This window comes from Microcaecilia unicolor, chromosome 2 (assembly GCF_901765095.1).
Source record: "Microcaecilia unicolor chromosome 2, aMicUni1.1, whole genome shotgun sequence".
Taxonomy (NCBI): domain Eukaryota; kingdom Metazoa; phylum Chordata; class Amphibia; order Gymnophiona; family Siphonopidae; genus Microcaecilia; species Microcaecilia unicolor.
The window spans coordinates 546,775,103-546,801,122 of NC_044032.1; the positions used below are offsets into that span (position 1 = coordinate 546,775,103).

At 45.7% G+C, this 26,020-nt stretch overlaps 1 protein-coding gene across 3 annotated transcripts in view; it reads left to right on the top strand.

The window, feature by feature from the left end:
* Positions 1-20,768, top strand: part of GNPDA2 (glucosamine-6-phosphate deaminase 2) — a 73,577-nt gene extending 52,809 nt beyond the window's left edge. For 2 of the 3 annotated variants that reach the window (XM_030192631.1, XM_030192630.1), the window contains exons 5-7: positions 5,095-5,279; positions 5,679-5,853; positions 20,133-20,767. In XM_030192631.1, coding sequence (XP_030048491.1) covers positions 5,095-5,279; positions 5,679-5,853; positions 20,133-20,194 — 422 coding nt within the window. In that variant the 3' untranslated portion in view covers positions 20,195-20,767. Of the gene's footprint in view, positions 1-5,094; positions 5,280-5,678; positions 5,854-20,132 lie in introns of all 3 variants that reach the window. The other variant, XM_030192632.1, reaches the window with a different exon arrangement.
* The last annotated feature ends 5,252 nt before the right edge of the window (positions 20,769-26,020 follow it).

Genomic DNA, 26,020 nt, shown 5'->3' on the forward strand with positions numbered 1-26,020 from the left:
ATATGCCCCACCCCATCCTTTGCCCCCCCCCCCAAAATGAAACAGTCAAACTACGCCCATGCCTTAAGAGTTCACAGAATCTGTTTCAGATACCTTTATGATGTTCCCCTGCAGCTGCTCTCTCAAGGCAAAAGCAGAGATAGCATACTGAAGTGATAGAGCCCCTACTGAGGTAAGACCAAGTGAAAGGCCATTGTTCCATTTTTGTGGTGCCTAAGAAAGGGAGCTCCTTTCATTCAATCCTGAACTTGAAAGGGGGGTCAGTTCCTCTGTTTGGGTCCCATACTTTTACACAGAAACTTTTTTTTTAGTTTTTGGTTCTTATTCTAACTTTTTATTCTTTATTTTCATGTTTGTAAACCATTTTGAATGAATGATTCAGTAAAATGTTTATAAAGTCTGATGAATAAAAAAAAATCATTTTGGTCAGGCCAAGCCTACTTCATATTGCGATCAGGACTGAATATGAGCGTTTCCTGTGTTTGTGTCTTGGGCAAGCATTTTCAATTTCAGTCATTGCCCTTATGTCTCACCGCAACGTTAAGGACCTTTTCCCCTTGTGATGATGGCTGCACATCTTCGCAAGCAGGAAATTCAAGTTCATTTGTATTTGGAAAACGGGCTGATTTTTTTTTTTTTTTTTTTTTTTTTGAGCCAACCTGTCAGTGGACTCGCAGGTGGCAACTAATTAAGGTAATCTACCTGCTGGTGCCTAGGTTGTATGGTGAACTGTCAAGAGTCCTCTTATTCCTTTACAGAGATGAAATACTCCGGGGGTCGTCTTTGATACCAAGAAGGGAAACTGTCTATCTCAAAAAGAATGGACAAACTGGATGCTCTGTGTGCTGAAGGCGCCTCCTCGCCCCTTTGGCCTGGGATTACTTGTATTGCCTCAGGTCAATGGCTGCAATACTGGAGATCTAACCCATCCTATCAAAGGAGACCCCTGGACCCTTCTGAGGCTGCTCTGGGGGGAGGGGGAACAGGTTGTGAAAGGATGCTTAACCAGTCATGTGAAGCCTCTTGAAACATCGGTCGCTTGGAATCAAGGCTATTCATTTTTTTAAAAATTCTTTATAAGTTTGTTTTACATTCATGCATTAAACATAAATATATGGAAATATAGACATTTTCAAATACACCAATAAACAAAGGTAAATTATTCAATAATTAGTCCCCAATGTGATCCAAGTACAAAGAAATTATAAGATAAGAAAAAAAATAGCAAAGCAGTGCTAGAAGCAGAAGCATACATTTTGAGCGCAGCCGGTACATAGTGTGTATTATTCAGGTATTGGGAACTCGCTCTTTACTACAAATAAATTCAAGTAACTTTACTGGGTCAAAAAAAGATAATTTGAGGAATCATATACTATCATAGAGTGAGGTTATCTAAGCAGAAAAGTTCCTCTCAAGTTAAGTACTCTAGATTTAAGCTGAAGAAATTCTTTCCGTCTTTTCTGAGTATCCCTGGCCAAGTCAGGGAATATTTGAATTTTTGTTCCCAGAAAGTTTTCATTAATATAGCGAAAATACAATTTGAAAAGATTATTTCGGTCGAATTCAAGAGCAAATGTTACCAAAAGAGTGGTTCTCTCAGTTATAACTTCTAATGAATTTTGGAGAAAATCAGTTAGGTTCATATCTGTGGGACCAAAGTCTCTTACATTTCTAACACCCGATATATATTGAACCCTAGTAATAGGTGGAAGATTATCTGAGGAAATAAGTAGAACTTCCATTAAGTATTTTCTAAACATGTCCAAAGGAGAAATCATTGGAGACTTTGGGAAGCCTAACAGCCTCAGATTGATTCTTCGTAACTGATTTTCCAAATTTTCAATTTTGCGGGACTGGAAAGATTTATCCTTAGCAACAACTGCTGAAAAGTTTTTAAAAGTCTGTATTTCGTTTTCCAGTACCTGAACTTTGGTTTCCATAGTCTAAGTCCGATGTACAACTTGTTCCTGTGTTTGTTTGACCTCCGCCATTTCTCCTTTCATACTAACCAAATTTTGCTGAAGAGTGAGACTCATACCTTGAATCGCTTCCCAAATACTGTCGAGGGTTATCACAGCCGGTATTTTTATCCCTCGAAATTCTTCGGCGGTTTCACCCTGTTGTGGAAGCGGTGAGGATACGAAATTCATATCCTGTCCTCCCGTTTCTGATGATCTCACAGGGGAAGAAGTGGCAACGGGGCCTCCAACACGAGCAGCCAGGGCTAGACTACTTCCGGGTGTACCTGGTTGCTGCTCCTCCGATGCCTCTCTTTCGCCGCTGGGTCGCGGGGGGGGGGGGGGGGGCTGTATGCGAGGGAGGAGTCAACATCGCTTCTACACTATGTTCCCGATCTTGTAGGTTTACCGAAGCGTTCAACGTGGATGCCGGCGCTCGTAGGACCATCGTATCCAGAGTCGCCTGTCGCATGGTTGAGGAGTCTGTGCGGCCTGAGGAGGTAGGCACCGCAGACTTTATCTTCCTTTTCCCCATCCCGGGATCCAAAGAAGCCCCAGGCTACTGGCGTTCATCTGATTAGTCAGGAGCTAAACGAGCGCACGTCTGCTTCAGACGCCATCTTGGATCTGCTTCCTTTAGCTTAAGGCTATTCATTTAGTTCTCCAGCACTTTCTACCTACAGTTACAGGGAAGGTGGTTTGAATGTTGCCTGACCATGAGAATGCAGTGGTTTACCTCAACAAGCAAGGTGGAACCAGTAGTGTGGCAGTTGACACAGGAAGTTGGTAGGAGGTTTATCTGATGGCGATTTTAATGGCACATTGCAACAGTGGAAAACTGTACAAGCAGATTATCTAAGCAGACATTTTCTGGATTCTGGAAAGTGGGATCTGAGCTCTTCAGCCTTTTAACGTCCAGTAGATTGGTGGGGGTTTCTCTCTTCCATCTGATGACAATGCAGAAGAACACAAAGTACCCTCAGCTACAGAAGGGGAGGCAGGCTCAGCGGAGATCGATGCCCTGCTTCAAACTTGGCTGGAGCAGGAATCCTTGTATGTGTTTCTACTATGGCCGTATATCAGTCAGGTTTTTGGAAGGCAGCAAAACACCCGTTTCTAGTAATCCTAGTTGCTTTCTGGTGTCCCCAGTATTTGTGGTACATGGATCTGATTTGCTTATTTGCATGGCTCCCAGTTTCATTCCCAAGGATTCCCGGCCTTCTGCAGCAGGGTCCAGTTCCGATGAAAGATCTGATCCTGTTTGGCTTATGGATTTGCCCTTGAGAGGCAGTGTCTGAAATACAGGGGTTACTTGACTTTGGTCACTGCAACTGAGCGTAAGGTGCACAGGTCTCCTACATTTCTAGTCTGTCCTTGTCTAGTTGGTCTTCTAGTGCTGGTGTTCAGAGTGACAAATGTCTTCCTGGTGGGTGGACTTCACTTCCATTCCAGCTTTTCTTCAAGGTGATCTTTATCAAGGCTTTTGATACTCAACTCTCCTAAATTGAGGTGTAAGCTCTATCTTGTTTTCGAGGCAAGATGAAGGGGAGCCTCCTTGGTGGCTCAAGTGGAGGTTGGTTGCTTCTTGCAGGCAATGAAGCATATTTTTACACCATTGCTTGGGGTTGTGCTGCCGTGGTCCTTAATGCCTTAGCTAATCACCTTCTGAGACCTTGAGGCATGTACCTCTGAAATCTTTCTGTGAATGTGATTTTTCTGGTAGCGCTATCCTTGGCCAGGTGAGTCTCTGAGTTGCGGACTTCTCCCATAAGGATCTCTATTTATCTTTTTCAGCCAATTGTTCCATTTGTACAGTGCCTTCCTTCTTGCCCAAGATAGTTTCCTCCTTTCGTGTGAATCATGTGGTTTCACTTCCAGCATTCATTGAGAAAACAAAATTGAGTACAGCCCAGACTGTACATATGCTGAATTTCCAAATAGTGCAAGAACACTCTATGAAAAGTGTTGAATCTTTTCTAGAAATCTGAACTGCTTTTTCTGCGTAATAAACCATGCAGAGGGGAGGTGGTCTTGATGTAGTTTCTGGCATCTTGATTGAGGGAGCAATAGAAGGGGCTTATATCCTCATCCAGAGAGGGATTCCAGCTGGATTGTAATCTCAAGCAATGTGAACAAAAGCCTGTGCAGTCACCCTAGAATGTATTTGCATTCTTTTGTGAAGCACTACAAGGTTGATATATAGGCCAGAGGTGATAGTGCTTTTGGAAGAGTAGTGTTGCAGGGGACCTTGAGCTCCTCTCGCCTTGAGAGAGAGAACTTTGATTCATCCTTTCAGTCTGGAGTGGTCTAGCAGGATGAAAAGGAAGGTGAAATTTGGTTGGTCTTGATGATTTCCTTTACTTGATTCTAGGGCTCACCAAGGAAACTGCAGTGTTCAAGGATTTCTTTCAGCGTCTTCCTGCATCTTCACATCATCAGTTCTTTTAAGCATTAAATTTTTCTATTTATATTTTTCTGTGGTCTTGGGATTTCCATGATGTAACTATTTTGTATATATATATTTATTACATTTATAAGCTATCTATACCTAGGCAGCAGTACAATAAAATATACAGATTTGTAAAACAAATACAACATATCACACATCTACAGTCCTACATAAGGCAACTGACCAATAACAAAGTATGTGACATCAAACAATGTTAAATACCTACGCCGTCACTGCATGTACAAAAATGCTTTTAAAGGCAGAAGTTCCTGTGGCATGTTTGTCCATATGCAATTGCCAAGTAAGTTCCAGGTGGCACTGCTCTTTCTATCTGTGATGACACTGGAAGTTCTCAGCTTTTGCCTCCATCTGCCAGTAGGATGACAGAACCTTTCATTCCAGAGTGGTCTAGGAGAAATCGGAGGAAATTTTTCAGGTAAGATACAATTTCCCTATTTAGCATTGGAAAGTTTATAGAATAATTGTTGAACTCTTAAGTGCCTAGGATTTACTAAGAAACCTGGCTCTTATTTCTCCTTAGTTTTTGTCTAAAAATGTCCCTGCATTAAACTTTCATCTTCTTCCCTTTGTGTAAAACTAGTGTGAGCAGAAGTTGGGCTCTTTTGGTTTGTCATCCTTAGGTTGTATTACATCTTCACAATCATGGTTTTCCTTTTTTATTTTTAGGGATTGGCCCAGATGGCCATATTGCCTTCAATGAACCTGGGTCTAGTTTGGTGTCACGGACAAGGTTAAAGACTTTAGCAATGGACACCATTCTGGCAAATGCCAAATATTTTGATGGAGACCTGTCTAAAGTGCCAACCATGGCACTGACCGTTGGTGTGGGAACTGTGATGGATGCTAGAGAGGTAGGAACGCCAGGCATTTCATTAATACAAATGGTGCTTTACAGTGTTTGTTTGTTAAAACACCCAGCTAAATGGTTGGATAAATATACTAGCCTTATAAACCAAAGTTAAGTTTATAACAAGGGTTCTCAATCTAGTCCTCTGGACACACCTAGCCAGTCAGGTTTTTAGGATGTTCACATGAATATGCATGAAATAGATTTGCATGTACCAGCTCCAGTGTATGCAAATCTCTCATTCATATTCATTGTGGGTATCTTGAAAATCTGACAGACTAGGTGTGTCTTAGGTCTGATATTGAAATGTATTTTATTAATGCAAGCAATACATATTTGTATTTGGAGTATGAAATTTGTTTAATTGACTTAGTTGCTGCTCAGTCATTTTCATGTTTTCTAGGTGATGATTCTCATCACAGGTGCACATAAAGCATTTGCATTGTACAAGGCAATAGAAGAAGGGGTGAATCACATGTGGACTGTCTCAGCCTTTCAGCAACACCCTTGCACAATATTTGTGTGTGATGAAGATGCTACTTTGGAACTACGAGTTAAAACTGTGAAATATTTTAAAGGTGAGCAAAAAAGCAGAAAAATTTCAGGTTGCTGACTTGGCACTTCTAACATATGTGCCGAGTGTCGCATCTTTTCTCCGAGGACAAGCAGGCTGCTTGTTCTCACGACTGGGTGACGTCCGCGGCAGCCCCCACCAACCGGAAAAAGCTTCGCGGGCGGTCCGCACGCAGGGCACGCCCACCGCGCATGCGCGGCCATCTTCCCGCCCGTGCGCGAACGTTCCCGCCAGTCCTTTCTTTTCCGCGCCTGGAGAGAGTCGTGCTATTGCCGCTCTCTCTTAGCCCCGGAAAACCGTCGCGTTCTTCGCGAATTCGTTTATTTTTGTTTCTGTTGCCGCGCGCTCCAGTTTTTCTTTTTTCCTCTTTAAAAAAAAAGAGAGCACGCGCTTTATTTTCCCTCTTTTTAGCGGAGGCGTCGCGTTGCGGCCTTGTGGCCGCGCGGTCGATTATTTTTCGAGGTGTGATTTACTGCCACCATCGACGACTTTAACTTCGCCGACGCGATTTTTCCGTCGATGTCCTTGAAGGTCCCGAGTGGATTTAAGAAGTGTGGTCGGTGCGGCCGGCCTATCTCGCAGACAGACACCCACGCTTGGTGCCTCCAGTGCCTCGGACCGGAGCACAATATCAAGTCGTGTTCTTTGTGTCTTGGTCTACGGAAACGGACTCAAGTTGCGAGGCAAGTTCTTCGGGACCGTCTTTTTGGAACTTGCGCTGGCCCCTCGACGTCGACCTCGACGGCATCGGTATCGACGGCCGGTTCTTCGGTACCGGTATCGAGGCCCGAGAAATCGGCACCAATGGCATCGACCCAGAAGCACAGGGCCCCGCCGGTCCTCCGGTGAGGGTAGGGGTGAGAGGCCGCGTGGGCAATCGGCCCCGGTCACTCCCTCGGCCCATGGCCCTCGGGACCGAACCCTGTCTGACCCTGTTCCTCGGGACCGAGGGGATCGATCTCCTCCTCCTCTATTCCACCTGGCACCGATGACGGGCACCGCAAGAAATCTAAGAAGCACCGTCATCGGTCGCCTTCGGTGCTCGGTACCGGCGAGGAGTCGACGCCGAAGCGTCCGCGTCGGGAGGAGAGATCCCCTTCGGTTGTGGAGGTACCGACACGTCAGGTCCCAGCACTTCGGTGCAGTCTCCTGGACCCGAGCAGCTTCCGGCACCGACACCTCTATCGGCCCCCCCATCTTTCCCGGCAGCGGGCCTGGACGAGTGCCTCCGAGCCATCCTTCCGGGGATCCTGGAAGGGCTGATGCGCCAGGCTGTGCCGGCGCCGGGGGTGCTTGCGCCCTCGGCGCCGTTGACTGTGGCGCCGGCGAGCTCTATCCCGGTGCCGAGGCCGTCGACACCGCCGCCGCTTGCGGCGCCGGTCTCGACCGCCACGCAGGTGGAGTCCCCGTCGACGTCGATGGAGGGAGCTTAGTCCCCGCCGGCGCGGGAGTCCACCGCTCGACGACACCGAGGCCTCGGTGCCTCGACGTCAAGCCGAGCCCGGTTAAGGACTCAGCTACATGAGCTTATGTCCGATACCGAGGAAGAGGCCTCGTGGGGGGAAGAGGAGGACCCCAGATATTTCTCCTCAGAGGAGTCTGCGGGTCTTCCCTCGGACCCACGCCTTCACCAGAGAGGAAGCTCTCGCCTCCTGAGAGCCTCTCTTTTGCCTCCTTTGTAAGGGATATGTCTATTTGCATTCCCTTCCCCGTGGTCTCTGTGGATGAGCCGAGGGCTGAGATGCTCGAGGTCCTCGACTATCCATCACCACCTAGAGAGTCCTCCACGGTGCCGTTGCACAATGTCCTCAAGGAGACACTGCTTCGGAACTGGATGAGACCGCTATCTAATCCCATCATCCCCAAGAAAGCAGAGTCCCAGTACAGAATCCACTCGGACCCAGAGTTAATGCGGCCCCAATTGCCACATGACTCGGCGGTCGTGGATTCTGCTCTCAAGAGGGCACGGAGTTCGAGGGATACCACCTCGGCGCCCCCGGGGCGGGAGTCTCGCACTCTGGACTCGTTTGGGAGGAAGGCCTACCAATCCTCCATGCTCGTGACCCGCATCCAGTCATACCAGCTCTATACGAGCATCCACATGCGGAACAATGTGAAGCAACTGGTGGACCTGGTCGATAAGCTCCCGCCGGAGCAGTCCAGGCCTTATCAGGAGGTGGTCAGGCAGCTGAAGGCGTGCAGAAAGTTCCTGTCCAGGGGTATCTGACACCTGTGACGTGGCATCTCGTGCTGCGGCCCAAGGTATAGTGATGCGCAGGCTCTCATGGCTGCGTGCCTCTGACCTGGACAACCGCACCCAGCAGAGACTGGCCGACGTCCCTTGCCGGGGGGATAATATTTTTGGTGAGAAGGTCGAGCAGCTGGTGGACCAACTGCATCAGCGGGAAACCGCCCTTGACAAGCTCTCCCACCGGGCGCCTGCAGCATCCACCTCAGCAGGTGGACGTTTTTCCCGGGCCCGGCAGGCAGTGCCCTATTCTTTTGCAAAGCATAGGTACACCCAGCCGCCCGAAGGCCTCGTCAGGCACAGGGACAGCCCCAGCACGCTCGTTCTCGTCAACAGCGTGCGCCTAAGCAGCCCCCTGCGCCTCCACAGCAAAAGCCGGGGACGGGCTTTTGACTGGATCCACGGGAACATAGCCGCCCTCAAAGTGTCCGTACCGGACGATCTGCCGGTCGGAGGGAGGTTAAAATTTTTTCACCAAAGGTGGCCTCTCATAACCTCCGACCAGTGGGTTCTCCAAATAGTGCGGTGCGGATACGCCCTGAATTTGGCCTCCTTGCCACCAAATTGTCCTCCGGGAGCTCAATCCTTCAGCTCCCATCACAAGCAGGTACTTGCAGAGGAACTCTCCGCCCTTCTCAGCGCCAATGCGGTCGAGCCCGTACCACCCGGGCAAGAAGGGCAGGGATTCTATTCCAGGTACTTCCTTGTGGAAAAGAAAACAGGGGGGATGCGCCCCATCCTAGACCTGAGAGGCCTGAACAAATTCCTGGTCAAAGAAAAGTTCAGGATGCTTTCCTTGGGCACCCTTCTGCCAATGATTCAGAAAAACGATTGGCTATGTTCCCTGGATTTGAAGGACGCATATACTCACATCCCGATACTGCCAGCTCACAGACAGTATCTCAGATTCCGCCTGGGCGCACGGCACTTTCAGTATTGTGTGCTGCCCTTTGGGCTCGCCTCTGCCCCACGAGTGTTTACAAAGTGTCTCGTGGTGGTAGCGGCGTACCTACGCAAGCTGGGAGTGCACGTGTTCCCATATCTCGACGATTGGCTGGTCAAGAGCACCTCGGAGGCAGGAGCCCTCCGGTCTATGCAGTGCACTATTCAACTTCTGGAGCTGCTGGGGTTTGTGATAAATTACCCAAAGTCCCATCTCCAGCCAACACAGTCTCTGGAATTCATAGGAGCTCTGCTGAATACTCAGACGGCTCAGGCCTTCCTTCCCGAAGCGAGGGCCAACAACCTCCGGTCCCTGGCTTCGCAGACCAGAGCGTCTCAGCAGGTCACAGCTCGGCAGATGTTGAGACTTCTGGGTCATATGGCCTCCACAGTTCATGTGACTCCCATGGCTCGTCTTCACATGAGATCTGCTCAATGGACCCTAGCTTCCCAGTGGTTTCAGGCCACCGGGAATCTAGAAGATGTCATCCGCCTCTCCACCAGTTGCCGCACTTCACTGCTCTGGTGGACCATCCGGACCAATTTGACCCTGGGACGTCCATTCCAAATTCCGCAGCCCACGAAAGTGCTGACGACGGATGCATCTCGCCTGGGGTGGGGAGCTCATGTCGATGGGCTTCACACCCAGGGTCTGTGGTCCCTCCAGGAAAAGGATCTGCAGATCAACCTCCTGGAGCTCCGAGCGATCTGGAACGCACTGAAGGCTTTCAGAGATCGGCTGTCCTACCAATTATTCAAATTCGGACAGACAATCAGGTTGCAATGTATTACTCCAACAAGCAGGGGGCACCGCATCTCGCCCCTTGTGTCAGGAAGCCGTCGGCATGTGGCGTTGGGCTTGCCAGTTCGGCATGCTCCTCCAAGCCACATACTGGCAGGTGTAAACAACAGTCTGGCCGACAGACTGAGCAGAGTCATGCAACCGCACGAGTGGTCGCTTCATTCCAGAGTGGTACGCAAGATCTTCCGAGAGTGGGGCACCCCCTCGGTGGACCTTTTCGCCTCTCAGACCAACCACAAGCTGCCTCTGTTCTGTTCCAGACTACAGGCACACGGCAGACTGGCGTCGGATGCCTTTCTCCTCCAATGGGGGACCGGCCTCCTGTATGCTTATCCTCCCTACCCTTGGTGGGGAAGACCTTACTGAAGCTCAAGCAAGACCACGGCACCATGATTCTGATAACGCCCTTTTGGCCCCGTCAGATCTGGTTCCCTCTTCTTCTGGAGTTGTCCTCAGAAGAACCGTGGAGATTGGAGTGTTTTCCGACTCTCATCTCGCAGAACGACGGAGCGTTGCTGCACCCCAACCTTCAGTCCCTGGCTCTCACGGCCTGGATGTTGAGGGCGTAGACTTCACTGCGTTGGGTCTGTGTGAGGGTGTCTCCCATGTCTTGCTTGCCTCTAGGAAGGATTCCACTAAAAAGAGTTACTTTTTCAAGTGGAGGAGGTTGTCGTCTGGTGTGAGAGCAAGGCCCTAGAACCTCGTTCTTGCCCTGCACAGAACCTGCTTGAATACCTTCTGCACTTATCAGAGTCTGGCCTCAAGACCAACTCAGTAAGGAATCACCTTAGTGCGATTAGTGCTTACCATTATCGTGTGGAAGGTAAAGCCATCTCTGGAGAGCCTTTAGTCGTTCGATTCATGAGAGGCTTGCTCTTGTCAAAGCCCCCTATCAAGCCTCCTACAGTGTCCATGGGATCTCAACGTCATCCTCCGCCCAGCTGATGAAACCTCCTTTTGAGCCACTGAATACCTGCCATCTGAAGTACTTGACCTGGAAGGTCATTTTCTTGGTGGCAGTTACTTCAGCTCGTAGGGTCAGTGAGCTTCAAGCCCTAGTAGCTCATGCTCCATATACCAAAATTTCATCACAACAGAGTAGTGCTCCGCACCCACCCAAAGTTCCTGCCGAAGGTGGTGTCGGAGTTCCATCTTAAACCAGTCAATTGTCTTGCCAACATTCTTCCCCAGGCCGCATACCCGCCCTGCTGAACGTCAGTTGCACACATTGGACTGCAAGAGAGCATTGGCCTTCTACTTGGAGCGGACACAGCCCACAGACAGTCCGCCCAATTGTTTGTTTCTTTCGACCCTAACAGGCTAGGGGTCGCTGTTGGGAAACGCACCATCTCCAATTGGCTAGCAGATTGCATTTCCTTCACTTACGCCCAGGCTGGGCTGGCTCTGAGGGTCATGTCACGGCTCATAGTGTTAGAGCCATGGCAGCGTAGTGGCCCACTTGAAGTCAGCCACTATTGAAGAGATTTGCAAGGCTGCGACGTGGTCATCTGTCCACACATTCACATCACATTACTGCCTCCAGCAGGATACCCGACGCGACAGTCGGTTCGGGCAGTCGGTGCTGCAGAATCTGTTTGGGGTGTAAATCCAACTCCACCCTCCAGGACCCGAATTTATTCTGGTCAGGCTGCACTCCTCAGTTAGTTGTTCTTCGTAGGTCAATTTTCTGTTGTACCCTCGCCGTTGCGAGGTTCAATTGACCTGGGTTCTTGTTTTGAGTGAGCCTGAGAGCTAGGGATACCCCAGTCGTGAGAACAGCAGCCTGCTTGTCCTCGGAGAAAGTGAATGATACATACCTGTAGCAGGTGTTCTCCGAGGACAGCAGGCTGATTGTTCTCACCTACCCTCCTCCTCCCCTTTGGAGTTGCGTTTTCATCTTTTGCTTGTCATTCAACTGGCGGGAACAGTCGCGCACGGGCGGGAAGACGGCCGCGCATGCGCGGTGGGCGTGCCCTGCGTGCGGACCGCCCGCAAAGCTTTTTCCGGTTGGTGGGGGCTGCCGCGGACGTCACCCAGTCGTGAGAACAATCAGCTTGCTGTCCTCGGAGAACACCTGCTACAGGTATGTATCATTCACTTTCCATAGAAGTTGAAGATTAGTAGAAACTGTAATAGTAAGGAAGCAAAAAAAAACTAATTTTTGATTCTAAGTTACTGTGTCTAAATTATAGTACCCTTTTCTTAGGAAAACTGCTGCATGTGTAATAGGCCGGTGGTTCCTATATCCAATTCTTGATTAATTATCAATTTTGGTTTTTAAGGGTAACTAAAATATGCAGGTTAACCTAGTTACTTTTCCAATTACATATGCAGATTGAACTTATGCCTGTTCATAGTTCAGATTCTCAACATTATGACCTTTTTATGATACCTGAGACCTGGATCTGCTTGAAGGTGGTGAGCCCCACTAATGAAAACAGGACATATGTAGAACATATATTGAACAAAACATGGGTGGGGTGGGGAGTGCTAAAAGCCCAACCAAAACTGCTTTTTTCAAGTTTTGGCCAAAACCAAAACTTATGCCAAAATTGTCTAAAAGCTTTTGGCCAAAACTGAAACTTGCCCATCTGATTTCAGCCATCCAAAACTGAAACTGAAAACTCTAGTGTTGTGTGAATGTGAATGTGAACCAATTAGAGCCACTGGGGAATGTTAGAGCTTGCAGTCTGCATGCCTCTGCTAAAACCCACTGTATCCAAGCCAGAATGTAATACTTTAAATAGTGAAAGACCGTACTTTACCTCCAAGCAAAATAGTCTCCACATAGATGAACTGCAGCTAATGAAAACTGAAACTAAAAGCCACAGTGCTTTTACAGTGGCTGAATTTGCGCTACACAGAATGACAGCTGATGTTATAACTCCACAGCGGGGCTAAGGAGCGTATCCTAAATTCAGACTTAAATTCCTGTTTAAATGCTTTTGATTACAAAATTTTATTTGGAGCACTCTATTTACCATATAAACTATTGTACAAAATCATAACTTTAAATTGCAGTACAAAAAAAATACAAAGAGTAGCCCCCCCCCCCCCCCCCCCCCCCCCCCCCCCCCCCCCAACTACCTTACAACCCGTGGTGGTCTAGAGGTTTAGTCAGAGCAGGAGTGATGCCTTATTTATGGCATCCACTTTGGGAGCAGAGCCAGAATGGGCAGGGAGTAACTGAGTATGCTGCTGCCCAAGACTACACCCCTAGATCACAAGGGATGTGAGGGGGGCACAACTCTTCTTTGGGGGGGCAAAAGGGACGAAGCACAGTTTTTTGGCTTCCACCTGAAAACACATGGTCATTTTTTTTTAATACATTTTTTTTTTAAGTATATTCATATACAGCAGAAAAAGAAACGGCCAACAACATCATACTCAATGATGCTTAATTTTTTCATTTAATGCCTCTTCCCCCCCCCCCCCCCCCCCACCCACACACACAAAACCCTCAACTATAGGAACTAGAATCAATATGAAAGTCCCACCCCAAGCTTCTTTGAGAAGATAAGGGAGCTGTAGAAAGTTCCCAATGCTTAATCAAGGTACAGTATCTGAAAAACGTGACAACACAAGGGCCAAATTCTAAAATGGTGCCTTAAAAATCTGTGCCGAAAAACCCACACACTTAGCACAATTCTATAAATTACGTTTTAAGTTAGGCATAGTGTATAGAATACGCTCACGTGTCGTTCTTGCGACTAAAATTTGGCGCATCCATTTAGGCCGCCCTAAATGCCTGCGCTGATCAGGTGTATTCCATAATAGTTGCGCATAGTTTTTTTTTTTTTTTTTTTTGAAACCTGCGACCTGCCCATTCTACACCCATGGCCGTTCCCCCTTTTCAGCTGCACACATTTGAATTTGCTATGCATCACATTATAGAATATGCCTAGAAAGTTGTGCATGTAAATTCTAATTAAAGCCAATTAGTGCCACTAATTGCTTAAGTACCAATTATCGGTGTTGATTAGTTAAGCAATTTGTGCGTGCAATTTGGCCTTGTGGGGCCAAATTAGCATGCACAACGTAAGGCACCATTTATAGAATTTGGGAGAAAGTCAATGAATATCAATTGGAAAAGGTGACCGTTTAGTAGTGAATAGGATTTGTAACCTTTCATGGCAAATGTTAAATCTCAAACTTAAGGAGTTCTATGCAAATAGCCATACATGCAACATTAGATTGACCCTGTTTCTGCTTGCAAAGATCTTCTGGACAGTCCCACCACAAATGCTCGTCGGTGCCAACATGGCCGTATTGTCTCCTACAGAGCCCATCTGCTTCATGAGAAACATGAACCAATCTGAGCAGGTGTCCATACATTGTATGAACCAATCTATATTAGATTTGTTTATAATTGGTGAAAGTGTACACATACATGTTAATCTTATCTCAGTCCTCAACAGCTAACTTCTTTCCCAACCATTTTTACCAGGCCTGCTGATACGGGAAGGGAGGCTACACGCTGATCTTGCAAAGTCTTATATATCTGGGATATTACCCCTTTTCCTAGAAGGTATCATAAACAAGGCAATTTCTAGTTGGGTGGGAGTTCTATGCAAATCGAGCTTTGCATCCATCCCCAAATCTATCCCAAAATGAAAAAACAGGTTTTTTCATATTAGTCAAATCCTGAAGCTGAGTGTGAGACAGGAGCAACCCTTGATGACAAATATCTGTGCACAAAACCCAACCAATTTGTTTTAACCTAACTCTTAAAGATTTCAATTAAGGAAAGCTAGGGAGATAATGCTTTAGTCTACTAAAGGAAATAACCTACCCTTCAAGGCCCTACTCGCCCTAGTAGTGTTCCAAACTCGCTTCTGTGGATCTATGAATAGGTGAGATGAGGCCTATCTTGTAAAGAGTACTCTGATCCACTCGACTGTTCAAATATAGAATTAGAACCTAAAATGGTGTTTCATGTCAGGACCCAATGGACCTGATAGTTTTCCTTATAAAATTCTCTGAGGTCCTTAAATACTGCTGCCTGGTAATATTGCTTCAAATTAGGAAACTGCCTCTTCCCCGGCCCCCCACCCCCCCCCCCCCCCCCCCCCCCCCCCCCCCCCCCCCCCATATCAGTAGAAAAAGGGTATGCAACCACACCTAGGCTTCTTGCCGTGCAGTAAGTTTGTCATAGTTCAAGAAATTTGTCCAGCTTATCAGTAATAGTAATACCCCAGGTATCTTACTCCCTGGGAGGCAATTTTAAATGGAATAAGTTGTTGGTTTTATCAATATTAATTTTACATGATAGTAACATAGTAGCTGACGGCAGATAAAGACCTGTATGGTCCATCTAGTCTGTCAAACAAGATAAACTCATTACATATGCTATGATGTGATGCTTCATGTGTGTACCCTGATCTTGATTTGTCCTTGCCATTTTCAGGGACATACTGTAAAAGTCCCTTGTTCTGAATTTCTGAAGTTATCAAAGCCTTAAAATGCTCTACTGCAGCCCAACCAAATTTACTCAGCCACGATCAGGACACAGACCATAGAAGTCTTTCCCAGCACTAGCTTTGCTTCCAAATTAGCAGTGTTGCTACTAATCTCTGCTAAGCTTCTTTGCATCCATTCCTTCCAAACAAGGATTCTGTGTGTTTTATCCCATGCATTTTTGAATTCCGTTACCATTTGCATCTCCACCACCTGCCGCGCAAGGGCATTCCAGTACCTACCACCCTCTCAGTGAAAATAAATACTTTCCTGACATTATTTCTGAGTCGGCCCTTTTTCAACATCAATTCATGTTCTCTTGTTCTACCACCTTCCCTTCTGTGGAAAATGTTTGCGGATTATACCCTTTTTCAACTATTTGAATATCTGATCATTTCTGCTTTCCTTCAGGGACATGATCAGGTCAGCAAGTCTTTTCCATTATACCTCTTGCTAGCACACCCAATACCATCTGTTTTTGTTTTATTTATTTTATTTATTTATTGCATTTGTATCCCATACATTCCCCACCGTATGGCAGGTTCAATGTGGCTTTCATAATGCTAAAAGGTGGTTACAAAATTTAAGATTTGTAGAAGTCTAGTACATAATACAGAAGTACAATAAAGCTTAGGTGATATATTAGCATATGTGAGAGAGGTTACTATTATTGTTTTCCATTTCTGAACATTTTGTGATGTATGGTGGTGTGGGATTTGGCAGATCCAGGGGGTAACGACTTCTGAAAGATGTGTTTTCAGGTTTTTTTTTTCTGAATTGTAGGTAGTTTTCTGTGAGTTTCAGGTCTTTGGGTAGTGAGTTCCAAAGTTGTGTGCTATATCGAGAGGCTGGTGGCATGTGAAGATTTGTATTTTATACCTTTGCAATTGGGGTAGTGAAGGGTTAGGTAGGTTCTTGCTGTTCTCGTCGTTTCTTAATGGTAGATCGATAAGTTCCGTCATGTAATCTGGTGCGAGTCCGTAGATGATTCTGTGGACTGTTGTGCATATTTTGAATGTTATGCGCGCGTTAAGAAGCCAATGTAAGCTTCTTAGGAGAGGTTGCATTCTTTCAAAGCGTGTTTTTCTGAAGATGAGTCTGGCAGTCCTGTTTTCTGCTGTCTGTAGTTTTCTTATGATTTGATCTTTGCAGCCTACGTAAATACTGTTGCAGTAGTCTACATGGATTAGCACCATGGTTTGGATCATGTTACGGAATGAATCCCTGGGAAAGTAAGGTTTTATACGTTTGAGCTTCCACATAGTGTGGAACATTTTCTTGGTCGTGTTCTTAACTTGGCTTTCTAGCATTAGGTTGTGGTCAGTTATGCCTAAGATTTTCAAGTGGTCTGAGATTGGGAGGGTTGAACCCTGTGCGTAATTGCCGAGGGGGGAACATTATTGTATTGGGACGATGAGAATGAGACATTGGGTTTATTTCTATTGAGTTTTAATTTGAATGCCGATGCTCAGGATTCCATGATGTTCATGCTATTATTATTTCCTTGGTGATTTCTGTGGGGTTCTGTTTGAAGGGAATATAGATGGTGATGTCATCTGTGTAGAGAAATGGATTGAGGCCTTATTTGGACAGATTTAGCCAGTAGTGTCATCATTAGGTTGAATAGTATAGGTGAGAGCAGTGATCCTTGTAGTACTCCACATTCCGCTTTCCAAGGTGGAGATATATCTGAGTTTGATTTGACCTTGGTATATTCTGGATGTCAAAAATCCCTTGATCCAGGAGAGTACTTTTCCTGTAATTCCTAATCTTGTCAAGGATTCTCAGTATATTCTGTTTTCTCGAACCGCTTCATCTTTTACATCCTTAGCAAGATACGGCCTCCAAACTGAACAAAATACTCCGTGGGGCCGCACCGACGACTTTGAACAGGAGAATCCAACACCTCTGTTCTTCTGCTGGTTATACACCTCTCTATGCAGTCTAGCATCCTTCTGGCCACTGCCACCACCTTTTCGCATTGTTTTGTCACCTTGAAATCCTCAGACACCATCACCCCACCCCTGGTCCGTCTCTGAGCCGAGCTTACCAATCCCTCTCCCCCTATCTAGTACATCTCTTTTGGATTTCTGCACCCCAAGTGCATTACTCTGCACTTTTCACATTAAATTTTAATTGCCAGGCCCTTGACCATTCTTCCAACGTTTGGAGATCCCTTCTCATGGTTTCTACGCCCTCCAGGGTATTCACTCTATTGGCTATGTTCATACAATTCACAAAAAAGTAAACTTTTCCTTCTAACCCTTCATCAATGTCTCTCACAAATATATTAAACAGAATTGTCCCCAGCACCGACTCCTGAGGCACTCCACTACTCACTTTCCTTTCCTCTGAGCGGATTTCATATACCACCACCCTCTGTCACCTGTTAGGACCCAAAGTGGTGAACTGGATTGGAAAATGGTTGACTAAGTTCAGCCCTCTCAGCTTATTCATCAGTCTTCTGTGAGGGACCTATCCAAAGGCTTTGCTGAAATCCAAGTAGATTACATCTAGTGCATGTCCTCCAATTCGTTGGTCAACAGTCGAAGTTAATCTGACTCATTTGGCAGGATTTTCCTTTGGTAAAGCCATGTTGCCTCAGATCCTGCAACCTGTTGGCTTCTAGAAAATCAACTATCCTTTCCTTCAATAGCGACTCCATTATTTATCCTACTACTGACGTGATGCTTACTGGCCTGTAGTTTCCCACCTCTTTCCTGTCTGCTTTTGTGAAGAGGGACCACATCAGAATAGGTTCCACAGGATTGGAGACATCTCTAAAGATCTATTGAGTAAATCCTGAAGAGGTCCCGCCAGGACTTCTTTGAGCTCCCTCAGTATCATGGGATGAATCTCACCTAGCCCCGCTTCAAGCTGTTTATACATGCTGTCTTCCGTGAATGATATTTTATCCACTCCATTCCCAGATATTCCCTTGGCAGCAGACCATGGGCCTTCTCCAGGATTTTCTTCTATGAACACTGAAGACATATTGTTTAGCATATTCGCTTTATCCTTATCACTCTCCACATAGCTAATCTCAGCATCCTGCAGACTTACAATTCCATTCCTATCTTTTTTTCCCTTTCCCAATATATCTGAAAAAGGTCTTGTCTCCTCTCTTTAAATGTTTTAAAGCCAGAAACCTACCCATTTTTATTCAACTTTTCCAGTAAGTGAGGAAGTGAATGAACACCAAGGTGTCATCTGCGTACAACAATATTTTAATGTCCTCTCCTGCTATCAAAATGGGCTTAATGTGGGGATGAGCTCTTATCTTCCGAGCCAATGGCTCCAACGCAAGAGCAAAGAGCAATTGGGACATCCCTTTTGGGTTCTTCTTCCAAGTAAGAATTCCTCTGACATTTCCCCATTTACTACTGTTCATGAGAGAGATCTGCATGCTTTGACTTCTTTTCCGTCCACAATAATCCTAATTTTGCTGGAAACCATAATCATGTCTGAATACCACATTCTCTCAGAGCCAGTTTGTAAGGCCAGAGGTCTCCTGTCAGGCACACAGTTTCCACACTCGTGTAACCTGGGTCTCACCAGTGCACTAGCTCCAGCCCTGGGTCACAAAACAGATGTTTAGTTTCACATTCAGGGCCAATCTCCCCTTACTAATTGGGAGTGGGTCTGTGGTCCAGAATAGCGATTCAGGGGTTTGAGAGGCTATACTTTACCCTCTGGAGCTGTTGAGTCCCTCAGCTCCTTCCACAAACCAGGCCGTACTCAAAAAGTCTGAACAAATGCAAGTCTTTACTTGAACTCTTGTAACTGGCAAATTATCAGTCCAAAACAGTCCTTGTTATTCCCAAAGCGGAATTCCCTTTTCCATTTCTTCCCCAAATTATATGTACAGGATATTTAATGTTCTATTTACAGGTATTTACAGCTTCTCCTGTCTGTGCCTATCCTGTAGAAAGATATTTACCCCAAAAGCTGTACTCTTCTTTACACTGATTTATTTTTTTTGGGCTCAGACCACCCTCGATCTGACCCTCCTCCAGTGGTGACTCCACCTTTGGTCCACCCTGGTTCTGAGACAAGCTCTCCCTGGCTCTGGTCCTCTTGCTCTTGGGCTGGGCCTTCCTCTACCCACTATCTCTACACACTACCTCCCGGTTGGCACTTATTGGAGCTGTAACCTGCCTCTCTCAGCCAGTGGATCTCTCTAGTTTTTAGGACTCCCTTCTCACTCCTTCTGGTCAATGGAAGGGGATATACGGTCATCTCCAGACCTGCAGGCAACCAAAGACCCCCCTAAAGTGCATAACTCTAACTTTATCTCCTCCCAAACTCCTCCCCCCTCCCTCCCTGTCACTACAAGGGCACCATTTCTCTGCATTTTATTTCAAACTACTCCCTATGGGCTAGGCTTCCTCCCACCCAAGGACATCCTACCACTCCAGTCTTCTGGCAGGGACCTGAGTCCCTCCCCCCAGAGCTCTGGATAAATCTATCACTCTAGTAATACCTATATATGGAAAAACTGATATCTGGAAACACCTTAAATGTCAGATTTTCCCATGGGATTGATTTTTGCTGCTGAGCAATAAGTAAGATATGATCCACATCATATCTCAACCTCAGTAGTTGACCACTGGTGTTCTGTTTGAACATGGATAAAATACTTAAGATTGTGCATCAAAATTGATTCTGTTGCTTGATTTTCTCCTTCCACTAACTCCAAATTCCATCCATGTAATGCACTTTTTGGTGTTTTCATTGGCCTCCCTCAAAGCATTATGTTACAAACAAAAGCCAGGTGTGGACTGTAAATGAATGCTAGTAGGAACTGAAATGGTGATTCTCTTTATTCTCCAAGGTTTGATGCATGTACACAATAAGCTGGTGGATCCACTGCATAGTATGAAAGAAGAAAACTGATGGGCTGAGGAAGAGCAAATAGGTCAATGCAGGAAATGAACTCGCTGCTATGCAATATGATTACACTGGTCTGAAGCTGGGAATTTAAGTACTGTACTTTTTTTTTTTTTTTTTTTTTTTAAATCCTTGACATTCCACATCTGTGTAAACTCTTTATTTTTGGGAGGCATGTGGTTCTATACCAGATTTTCCTTTGTGTGTCCACAAAGACTTTGGTGGGCCACTCTCATGTAAAGGCAGTATGGGGAAAGCACCACCATTCACCCTTTACGGCAATTCTTTTTTTTTGGTTATAGATATAGTAATGTATTACGTGTTTACATATAAGGTACACAATGCATGTTACATTTCTGAATTATTATTACAGACCGGAGTATTAAATTCATATAGTGTTTATACTATGGAATGCATGCCCTTTTAAGATACTGTCACCCTGGCTTGTATGGATTGTCTGTGTTTGGGTCTGTTGTCCAACAAGACTAGGAGAAGTGGCGCTCCCCTAAGATAGATCTTGCATAGTACATACATAGAGGGGCATTTTCGATGACGTCTAAGTCCGACTTTAGACGTTTTGCAAAAAACGTCCAAATCTGACTAAAAAAGAAGTTCATTTTCCAAAAAGAAAAATGTCTATCTTTGTTGTCAAAATACTGTTTCTAAGAAGGTTTCGTGCTTTGGACTTTTTATTTTTTGAGGCCATTTTCAAATAAAAAAAATGTTCAAGTGAAAAACGTAGAAAATCAAGCCATTGGGATGTGGGAGGGGCCAGCATTTTTAGTCTCCCAGACATCCCAGGAGATAAATGGGGCAACCTAGTGGACTTCAAAAACATTCTCCCAGGTACACATCTCACCGTTGCTCCCTTATCTTGTCTGCTGAGTGCTCCCAAGACCCACCCAAAACCCACTGCCCACAGCTGTACACAACAGCCCTTATGGGTGAAGGGCCACCTATATGTGGGTACAGTGGATGTCTGGTGAGTTTTGGAGGGCTCAAAGTTTCCACCACAAATGTGACCGGTAGAGGGGAGATAGGGACCAGAGTCCCCAAATGCCATGGTGCACTGCACTGACCACTATACTACAGGGACCTGCATGCTGCTCTGATAGACCTGGCTCTAACATCTGAGGCTGTCATAGGTTTCTAAATCATATTTGTATTCACATTTGGGGGGGGTGGGAAGGGGGTCAGTGACCACTGGGGGGGTTATTGGGGGGTCACTCCTGATTCCCATCCAGTGGTCTTCTGGTCATTTAGGGCACAATTTTGTGCCTGTTATAAAAACAGGTCTCGATCAAAACATTTTAGTCCTGGACGGTTTTGTTTTATTCCATTATGGCTGTTAGGAATTCCCAGATCCCGCCTTTAACATGCCCCTGACATGCCCCCTTGTGATTTGAACGCATTTCTGACAAACTTCATAGAGAAATGTCTAAAAATTGGTTTTGAAAATACCAATTTGGATGTTTTGTGAGAAAAATGTCCACATGCAGATTTATGCCACTTTTGGACGTTTTCTCTCTTGACAAATGAGTTCCATAGTAACATAGTAGATGATGGCAGATAAAGACCTGTACGGTCCATCCAGTCTGCCCAATAAGATAAGCTCATTGTATGTGCTACTTTATATGTATACCTGACCTTGATTGTCCTTGCCATTTTCAGGGCACCGACTGTAGAAGTCTGCACATCACTAGCTTTGCTTCTTAATTACCGGTGTTGCCACCCAGTCTCCGCTAAGCCTGTGTGGATCCATTCCTTCTGAACAGGATTCCTTTGTGTTTATCCCATGCATTTTTTAATTCCGTTACCGTTTTCATCTCCACCACCTCCCGTGGGAGGGCATTCCAAGTATCCACACCCTCTCCGTGAAAAAATGCTTCCTAACATTTTTCCTGAATCTGCCCTCTTCAACCTCAATTCATTCCTCTAGTTTTACCGCCTTCCTGTCTCCGGAAAAGGCTTGTTTGTGGATTATACCTTTCAAATATTTGAACATCTGTATTATATCACTCCTGTTTCTCTTTTCCTCCAGGGTATACATGTTCAGGTCAGTAAGTCTCCTCGTACGTCTGGTAGCGCAAATCCCATACTATTTTTGTAGCTTTTCTTGCACCGCTTCGTCTTTTTACATCCTTAGCAAAATACGGCCTCCAATACTCCAAGTGGGGCCTCGCCAACATCTTGTACAAAGGCATCAACACCTCCTTTCTTCTGCTGGTTACACCTCTCTCTATATAGCCTAGCATTCTTCTGGCTATGGCCACCGCCTTGTCATACTGTTTGTCGCTTTCAGATCCTCAGATATTATCACCCTAATATCCCTCCTCTCCCCGTCTGTGCATTATCAGACTATCACCGCCTAACATATACGTCTCCCATGGATTTCTACCTCCTAAGCACATCACTTTGCACTTCTTTGCATTGAATTTAATTGCCAAACCTTAGACCATTCTAGCTTCTGCAGATCCTTTTTCATGTTTTCCACATCCCTCCAGTGTGTCCACTCTGTTACAAATCTTGGTATCATCCGAAAAAAGGCAAACTTTACCTTCTAACCCTTGGCAATGTCACTCACGAATATATTGAACAGAATCGGCCCCAGCACCAATCCTTGAGGCACTCCACTACTCACCTTTCCCTCCTCTGAGTGAATTCCATTAACCACCACTCTCTGGCGTCTGCCCATCAACCAGTTCCTAATCCAGTTCACCACTTTGGGTCCTATCTTCAGCCTGTCAAGTTATTCAAGAGCCTTCTATAAGGAACTGTGTCAAAGGCTTTGCTGACATCTAAGTAGATTACATTTATCGCACGTCCTTGATTCAGTTCTCTGGTCACCCAGTCAAAGAATTCAATGAGATTCATTTGGTACGACTTACCTTTGGTAAAACCATGTTGTCTTGGATCTTGCAACTTATGGATTCCAGGAAATTCACTATCCTTTCCTTAAGCATCACTTCCATTACTTTCCAGCAACCAAAGTGAGGCTTACCGGCCTGAAATTTCCAGCTTCTCTGTCATCACTTTTGTGAAGAGGGACCACATCTGCTCTTCTCCAATCCCATGGAACCTCCCCCGTCTCCAAGGATTTATTAAACAAATCTTTAAGAGGACCCACCAGAACTCTCTGAGCTCCCTCAATGTCCTGGGATGGATCCTGTCCAATCCCATGGCTTTGTCCACCTTTAGATTTTCAAGTTGTTCATAAACACTCTCTTCTGTGAACGGTGCTATATCCGCTCCATTCTCATATGTAATTTTGCCAGTCAATCGTGGTTCTTCTCCAGCATTTTCTTCCATGAAAACAGAACAGAAGTATTTGTTTAGCACATTTGCTTTTCTTCATCATTTTCCACTTAGCAGTTCGCAGCATCTTTCAGTCTCACAATTCCATTTTTTAGCCTTCTTCCTTTCACTAATATACCTGAAAAAAATGTTTTCGTCCCTCTTTACATTTCTAGCTATTGTTCTTCCACTGCACTGTCGCCTTCACCAGATGTATATCTTCTCTTGGCTTCTCTGTTTCATCCGGTATTCCTCTCTGTGTTCCTTATGAGTTTTTCTGTATTTCATGAATGCCAACTCTTTAGCCTTTATTTTCTCAGCCACTTGCTTGGAGAACCATATTGGTTTCCTTTTTCTCTTGCTTTTATTTACTCTCCTTACATAAAAGGTTTTAGCCATATTTATAGCTTCTTTCAGCCTGGACCACTGCCTTTCCACTTCTCATATGTCCTACCCCATCAGCTCTTCACTGCCTTTTCAGCCTGGACCACTGCCTTGGAGAAGTACTGTGTACTACCCATCCCCGTGAGAAAATAAAGAATACTGTGTTATCATGCATCAGTCCTTGACTGTGTGATCTTCCAGGCTATTGCATCCCCATTTGTATGTTTCCTCTTTCAAAACTACAAGGGAACGTTTTCAAATTTAGTACCTTCAAAAGGTATTAGCTTCACAGCATGGTGTGTATCCAGAGCATAGCTATAGGTGATATATTAGTAATTCAGACTGCCTTATCCTACCCTGTGAGGGCTGCCTACTCCTGTCATAAGAGGGTAGTTAGTTTCCATTCCTGTTCAGTGCTTGGCGTCTGCAGTGGAACTGACTTTGAGAATGACAACTAGTACCAGTTTGAAGTGGACAAAGACTTCCAGCTCACTTCATTTTAGTAGTAACTTTAAGCTACTTAGTTACTTGAGCAAGCTTTGAAGTACCATATACTCGTCTATAAGTTGAGGGCAGTTTTAGGACTATAAATGATCAAAAAATGTTGTGACTTGTATATAAGTCGAGGCTGGGTCTCACATTGCTCCCTCTCTCTCCCTCCACTCCACCTCCTAGTCAAACTTTGCTCCCCCTCTCTCCAGCATCTCCTCTACCTTTCCCAACCCTCTCCTCCCCACTTCCCATAGCCCACAACTTCACAAATTTCAACAGGGTCAGAACAGACTTAAAACCAGAAGGAAACAGCTAAATTAGATTTCAGTATGTAAGAATTATCCCTCTGAGGACAAGCAGGACAGTTGTATTCACAGTGGATGAAGCCTCCAATGGAATTTGGTGCAGACACTGACTAGTGAGAAGATTGTGGAAATTACTACTACAATCTCTCACTAGCAGCATCCTACCACATGCGCTGTTGCCTTCCCACAGTCTTCATTTTCAGGGGAGCAGGGAGGATGCATCATTGTGTTCTCACTGTGCATATTTCTTCACAGTGCCTTCCTTGAGTGTATTTTGCTTTATTTTATTCTACCTTGTTCCCTTTTTAATAGTTTTAGGTTTTTTTTTTACTTTTGACGTTTCCTTTATTTTTTGCGAATTGCTAGGCCTGTTTAGCTGGAGCTCCAACCTCAATTTGAATGCTGAGAGGTTCACAATTCAGGAACTTAATTAGGTCGCAATTTCTTTTCTTCATATCCAAGACCACACCCAGTGACTTCAAGTGGGCACCCAATGTAATCGGGTGATTTGGTAATGAACTCACGCTCTTGGTACATTGGGTACCTTGAACCTAATCATGACCCTAACTCTTGTTCTCTCTGTTTAAAAATGCAGCTGAGTACACGGGGTGCAGTGCGTCATGTCCAACAAGAGACTTTTTGTCTCCTCAAATATTGATCCATCAACATGGGCACCAGAAGCATCAACTTTGATGGCTCCTAAGACTTCAGCAACCACTGGGCGTGTACCAACTTCAAGGAGGTTTCCACCTCTCTCAATATTGTGCACTGAAAGTAGGCCCTGGGCCAATCAGCATAGGCCCTAACTCTGAGGGCACTTACGGATTCAAAGTTGTCCTTGTCAGCACCGAAGGACTGCGATGCTGAGCATTGGGGGGAAACCCCAAGAAGCGTAAGCATTAGTTCTCTTTGACACATGGTACCAGGAGCTCCACGGCATCGGCATTGCCGGTATCTGAGAAGCTCCAGGAGGAGCACTTCCCGCTTTAGTAGAGGTGCCAGAGTGCAAGCCTCTGAGCAGCCAGGTTCCCGCTTCTGGTTTGGCACAGAGAATATCAGGTTGACTCTGTCCTGACTCAGGCCGCCTCTGTCCTGGCTCACTCACCTTTGCTGATGCCTTCCTTTGATGAGCGGTACTGAGCCATACTTGGGAAGGAGCTGGCACAGATACTGCAGTTACAATCCACTCAGGTATCAAGGGTGCTTGCTCCAGCTGTGGATCAGCCCTTCATTCTTCCTGATGTTCTGTCCATGCCTGTGGAGAGAACCTCATCTGCACCTTGAAGGGCATTGATGTCTACATTGACCCATGCAGCACTACTCTCAACACCGCGGGAAGAAGCTTCCCTGGAGTCTG